This window comes from Colobus angolensis, unplaced genomic scaffold, assembly GCF_000951035.1.
Source record: "Colobus angolensis palliatus isolate OR3802 unplaced genomic scaffold, Cang.pa_1.0 Scaffold213, whole genome shotgun sequence".
Classification (NCBI taxonomy): Eukaryota; Metazoa; Chordata; class Mammalia; order Primates; family Cercopithecidae; genus Colobus; species Colobus angolensis.
The window spans coordinates 866590-873586 of NW_012115300.1; the positions used below are offsets into that span (position 1 = coordinate 866590).

Genomic DNA, 6997 nt, shown 5'->3' on the forward strand with positions numbered 1-6997 from the left:
CTTATTACATTCGTCTCACAAATCGTTTGCTTTTTCCCCAGCCTTAGCTCCAGGGACCAGCCGACTGAACTTCCTCGAAAACGTCAGGAACGAGATCACGGGATTGAGACGGCGAGCCGGCTAGAGCGGATAGGGCCGTACTGCCGCTCTAGTTTTTCTTTTGCTCTCTATGGTTAGGAGCGCAAGGGTCTCTTCGGCCCGGAAAGATTTACGTTCCCGAATGCTTACGCAAGTCTCAGAGGTAGTTCCGGTTCCGGCGTGGCCATTTTAGTTGCTGGTGTTAAGTTGTGGTGGTTGCTGGTCAGTAACAGCCAAGATGCTGCGGAATCTGCTGGTGAGGAGCTTCTCGTCTTGCATTCATGATGGGGGCGAGGGAGTGGAGAGAAAGCTGAGGCACCATGACAGAAAACCCTCACCTGGGAGGGGTGCAGAAGGCGGCTAATGAAGTCACCTTGATTTGTGTCCTTTTCCCCTGACCTTACTTTCCCTTCAGTCTGTTCCTCTCGCCCCAGGCCGTTTCTGGGTAGATGTAAGGAGTGTAGAGGCTGCGGAAGTGACCAGAGACTTGTGGGTTAGACCCATCTTGGGTTCTTAGGCACCACCCCTAACCCTGTCGGTCACTGATGAGGTTAGTAGCTCCGATCTGAGTAAAACCAAGGACCAGGTGGGGAATGTCTGACACCCGGAAGCATCAAGCAGAAAGGTGTTCTTCTGGTACTGAAAGGCTTCAAGTTTCAATGGTTTTGAGCTTTGCGAGCTTGAGAAGGCAGCTTAAAAACCAAGCCATTCATTTTGGGTGGAACTTTAGGAATAGTCATGGCTGAAGTGCAGCGTTACTTCCGTCAGGCTGTTGTGCATTGTCCTTCACCCCTCCACCGACTTTGAGCATGTGAAATATTTCCCCAAATTTTGAAAAAGAAAAAAATGCGACAATGATTATTTTATCTTTTAAATTATTTAATGAAGTTTTGCTTCATTAAAATCCTCAATGTAATTTATTTTTAAAAATCGAGAGCACATTTGTTTCATTATTTAATTCAACTGGATATTTAATGCAAGTCTCTTTAAAAGATGTGTACCCTATTTAAAATTTTTTAGGAAAAACGTAATGAAAGAAGCATTTTAATTGAGAAGGAATCATGCCAGTCTGTTTGCTATCAAGTAATAGGTTTTTTTTTTTTTTTGAGGCATAGTCTCACTCTGTTGCCCAGGCCGGAGTGCCGTGGCACGATCTCGGTCACTGCAATTTCCATCTCCCAGGTTCCAGCGATTCTCCTGCCTCAGCATCCCAACTAACTGGGATTACAGGCGCTCGCCACCAAGCCTGACTAATTTTTGTATTATTAATAGAGACAGGGTTTCACCATGTTGGCCAGGCTGGTCTCGAATCCTTGACCTCAAGTGATCCGCCCACCTCAGCCTCCCAAAGCTCTGGTATTACAGGCGTGAGCCACCGCGCCCGGCCCTTTTTTTTTGAGCAGAGTTTCTTCTTGTGGCCCAGGCTGGAGTGCAGTGGCGTAGTTTGGGCTCACTGCAACTTGCGCCTCCTGGGTTCAAGCCATTCTCCTGCCTCAGCCTCTTTAGTAGCTAGAATTACAGACGCATGCCACCAGGCCCGGCTCATTTTTGTATTTTTAATAGAGATGATGTTTCACCATGTTGGCCAGCCGGGTCTCAAACTCCTTACCTCAGGTGATCCACCCACCTCGGACTCCCAAAGTGCTGGGATTACAGGCGTGAGCCACTGCGCCTGGCCAGGTAATAGATTTTTTCTTTTCTTTTTTTTTCTTTTTTTTTTTTGTGATGGAGTTTCACTCCTTTTGCCCAGGCTGTAGTGCAGTGGGGCGATCTTGGCTCACCGCAACCTCTGCCTCCCGGGTTGAAGCGATTCTCCTGCCTCAGCCTCCCGAGTAGCTGGGATTACAGGCATCTGCCACCACGCCCGGCTAATTTTGTATTTTTAGTAGAGACAGGGTTTCTCCATGTTGCTCAGGCTGCTCTTGGACTCCAGCTCTCAGGTGATCTGCCCACCTAGTAATAGATTTTTTTTGTATTCTGAAACGGAGTTTCGGTCTTGTTGCCCAAGCTGGAGTGCAATGGCCTGATCTCGGCTCACCACAACCTTCGCCTCTCAGGTTCAAGCGATTCTCCTGCCTCAGCCTCCCAAGTACCTGGGATTACAGGCATGTGCCACCACGCCCGGCTAATTTTGTATTTTTAGTAGAGACAGGGTTTCTAATGTTGATCAGGCTGGTCTTGAACTCCTGATCTCAGGTGATCCGCCCGCCCCTGCCTCCCAAAGTGCTGGGATTACAGGCGTGAGCCACCACGCCCAGCAGATGTTTGATAATATGGTAGTATATTATGAAAATATTTGAGCTTAGTGTATTTTGGTTAAGCACTATTTTTGTAATATGTGTATGTCAATATGTTTGCATCAAAGATTATAAAATGTTACTGGTTCTGTTCAGGTAAAGATCATGATTTTATTTTTTGGTTAGAATCTGTATGAATTGCTTCTTGAGTATGTTGTTTGGAGACTGCAGAATGTAATTCGAAGGCCAGAGGATGGATGACAAATTGAAAAACCTGGATGCTCTTCCATGACTTTGCTACTGACAAATCAGATATGCTTCAAGTCTCAATTTACTTTTTCTGTAATATGAAGGACTGAAAATGGTTTTGAAGGTTTCTTTAGGCTCTAAATTTGTTTAATAATATTTTCATTTTAGGCTCTCCGTCAGATTGGACAGAGAACCATAAGCACTACTTCCCGCAGGCATTTTAAAAATAAAGTTCCAGAGAAACAAAAACTGTTCCAGGTACTGAAGTATTTTATAGGAGCTTGTTACTTGTAATAATTAGATTACCAAAAGGTAGAGTGAGGATAAACAAGTATGTGTATAAATGAGATCATATGACAATATAAACATTACAAAATAAGTCAAGGACATGTGCCGTACTGCTGATAGTGGTTGTCTCTTGGGGAAAGACCTGGTGGAGCAGAGCAGTTTGTCTTTATAAGTAGTTTGATTATGAGTGATTTTTGTTTTATTATGGTTTCTAGCTTTTCCCAAATAAAACTTCAAGTGATTAAAAATAGTTGTATCATATATACATAAAAATAAATACTTTACTGGACAGATGTACTAAATAGCTACTCTATGCTGGATTAGATGCTAGGGATATAATTTAGGGTTATAAACCAAAATCCCTTCCCCACTTTTTAGGGAAAAAAAGGTTCCTATGACTAAATCTAATGTGTGGCAATTATTGATTCTTTTATATTTCAGTTATATTAAAGTTGTTGAGATCAATGTGTATGTTTTATAGCTTTAATGTTTATGTATTCTTTGGAAAGACCATCATTAATGGATCTCAAATTAACGGTAAAAGAAAAATGCTGACTTTTAGGAGTTCTTATTTTAAAAGTAGTATGAGTAGAGACAGAATAAAGAAAATTGTAGGTCTTTTAAATTTTAATACTTAAAATACTTTAATTATAGGGATTTAAGGAGCCATATCATTTTATATGCCTGTTCTTTTGAAACTTAGTTGGAAATGAGTGAGGCATCTATTATTGTCTTTTTTTTCTTTTTTTAATCTAGGAGGATGATGAAATTCCACTGTATCTAAAGGGTGGGATAGCTGATGTCCTCCTGTATAGAGCCACCATGGTTCTTACAATTGGTGGTAAGGCCTTTGGAATGTTTGAAGGTTTATACAAAAGTAATAGTAATGATAACTGATAACTTTATTGCTTTTGTTATGCCAGTATTTTAATGCAGGCAGTCTGTCTCCAGAATTTGATATCTTACTATGTGTCATAATGATTCAAGAGGATGACTGATATATAGTGTATAAGAGCATTTTGATGTCTTATTTTGGAAACGGAGTTTTGCTCTTGTTACCCAGGCTGGATTGCAATGGTGTGATCTCAGCTCACTGCGACCTCTCCTTCCCAAGTTCAAGCGATTCTCCTGCCTCAGCCTCCCGAGTAGCTGGGATTACAGGCATGCGCCACCCCGCCTGGATAATTTTGTAGTTTTAGTAGAGATGGAGTTTCTCCATGTTGGTCAGGTTGGTCTGGAACTCGCGACCTCAGGTGATCTGCCTGCTACGGCCTCCCAAAGTGCTGGGATTACAGGCATGAGCCACTGCACCTGGCCTTAATAAAAAAATAACACCAATAAGATTTGATGATTATCTTGTGATAGAGTTGGCTTTCTGAGTACCATTGATGGTAGTGAAGGCTATAGTTCAGTCAAAAACATCCATTATATCCCACCTCTTATAGCAAGGGCTTTAAAACATTTTGACTGTGATGCAAAATAAAAGCACACTTTGCATCTAAACTCTGTACAGATATATTTATGACAAACAAAATTTGTATGGAACAATACTTTTACTGGAAGGTAAAGAGAAGGGAATCTATATTTGAGTGATTATTTTGTACCCATCATATTCATAGGAATGCCACATACTTGGATTTCTGTAAATATTGCATGAAGTCTATAATATGTCTTCATTTTAAAGATGAGGAAACTATGTTAATTACCTATTTGGGGAACTCTGCTCTCATATCACAGCAATCAACATGGAAGACCTCTGTTGCCAAATGTGTGGGGGTTTTTCCCTACACGCCATGTAATGGACACCAGCTAGGTGTCCTCCAATTCAGTTTCCACACTCTCTACTGTGAGATAGCATCAGATTCCACAGGTTGATGGCAGAAGACGGTTTCCTCCTTCCCACCAGTTACAAGTTTGGGTCTCTGGAACTTCTTACTGACTGACTTTAAGTTGGGGTTCCCACAATCCCCTCACTGGGGGAACACATTTACCAGTTTATTATAAAAGGTATTATAGGCCGGGTGTGGTGGCTCACGCCTGTAATCCCAGCACTTTGGGAGTCTGAGGCTGGCAGATTACCTGAGGTCAGGAGTTCAAGACTAGCCAGGCCCACATGGTGAAGCCCTGTCTCTACTAAAAACACAAAAATGAGCTGGGTGTGGTGGCACACACTTGTAATCCCAGCTACTCGTGAAGCTGAGGCAGGAAGATTGCTTTAACCGGTAGGCAGAGGTTGCAGTGAGCTGAGATTGTGCCACTGCACTCCAGCCTGGGCAACAGAGGGAGACTCTGTCTCAAAAAAAAAAAAAAAAAAAAAAAAAGAAAAGATAAAGTCCTAAATTCCTTTTGGCCAATGTGACCATTTCTTAGACATTCTGGTAAATAGTTTTTAAAATGAAATTCCAGTTATCAGCTATGTTTTACATTACATTTGATTACTTTAAAATTATATCACTCTTCCTTTTTTTACATTCACTTTAGGGAAGGCTTGCATATTTTGAAGTCATTTTTTTCCTTGGAATTTGAATCATCCTTAATCATCCTTAGCATTTCTCAGGCAATCTTGGGTTAATATGGAAATAACGTTTGTGTATGTTCTTAATCTTATTTTTAAACATTTTTGCATTTTATGTTGACAAATATATTATTGTGCCATACTTTGTTAAAACTACATTAAATATATTTTACATATATTTATTTAAAATTTTGCCAACACCTATCAAAATACTTTTTTGTGTTCTAATTAAGGTAGTCTTAATGCAAACTTACAACTTTTAAACTGGAATATTAAATTTATACACTTAGACCTCAGAATTTCTGGTTAGGTTCTTTTTTGGTTTTTATTTTTAGGAACAGCATATGCCATGTATCAGCTGGCTGTGGCTGCATTTCCCAAGAAGCAAGAGTGACTTCAATCATCCCAGCAATCACTTGGTTCAGTTTCATTCCGCTCTCTATGGACCAGTAATCTGATAACCGAGCTCTTCTCTGGGGATCAATATTTATTGACTTGTAGTAACTGCCGCCAATAAAGCAGTCTTTACCATGCTTTGTCTGATTTTATCATTTTTATGCCAATAATTTCAACTTTTGGTCAGCCTTGTAAATCTTAGGTAAGGATCAAAGAAATGATTCTTTTGCCACAAAACTTGTATAAAGCAACATTATTGTGATATTATTTTAGTGAAATTTTACTTTTAACAGCCCAAAATTAGAGTCTCAATTTCTGTCTCAGCTTAACATTTGAATGCATATTGCTTTTTCCCCCTACCTACTCCAGTGTATCTTGGAATATGCTAGAACCTGGGAATAGTGGAAGCAGGTTATCTTTGGCTCCTGGGGTCTACATTTCTTTCTTTTTTTTTTTTTTTTTTCTCTCTCAGCTATGTGAGAGTATGCTTAAATACTGGATATATCCCACAGCTTAGAATTAGGCTTTAGTAGAATGATTTTGTAAAATATTTCAGTATTTGTTTTTTTTGCACTCAGAGTGGGTTCAGGTAGGTTTCTGTCATCAGGAACCAACCAAAGCAGGATAGTTACTGGGCTCTCCAGCTATCATACCATCTAATGGACCCAAAACTCTTATTTACCCTAAACAGTAGTTAGGTGCTTAATAAATGGTAGCCATTATTGGCTTCTCATAATAGGAATGGTTCAAAAAGGTCTACTTAGGGAACACAAAATGCAGATAAATATAGAGAGTGTAAGAATCATAAAAAGAATTACAATGCTGCTCTAGGCAGTTTGCTTCAGGGTTTGCAGAACCCTTCCTGCTTTGAGAGAGCTATGCATGAAATTGGAAATTTCAGACTTCAAGTTTGGGACTCCCTTTTCCTGGATCCTGGTGTGCATCCATGTGGAGAGTAGCATCTTGTGAACCACTTCAGGACTTTTCTTCTATATATATGGAGATTGGTGGCTCAACGCCTGTAATCCCAGAACTCTGGGAGGTCGAGGCGGGTGGATCACGAGGTCAGGAGATCGAGACCATCCTGGCTAACACGGTGAAACCCCGTCTCTACTAAAAATTAGCCAGGTACAGTGGCGGGCGCCTGTAGTCCCAGCTAGTTAGGAGGCTGAGGCAGGAGAATGGCATGAACCCAGGAAGCGGAGCTTGCAGTGAGCCGAGATTGCGCCCCTGC

The 6997-nt window shown here is 40.9% G+C and overlaps 1 protein-coding gene across 1 annotated transcript; it reads left to right on the forward strand.

Annotated features, from left to right (window-relative positions):
• Positions 1–220: 220 nt before the first annotated feature.
• LOC105512479 (cytochrome c oxidase subunit 7A2, mitochondrial) lies at positions 221–5900 on the forward strand. The gene is given in 4 exon segments (XM_011942945.1): positions 221–334; positions 2733–2822; positions 3609–3693; positions 5703–5900. Coding segments are annotated over 4 exon segments (348 nt in total). The 3' UTR covers positions 5762–5900.
• The last annotated feature ends 1097 nt before the right edge of the window (positions 5901–6997 follow it).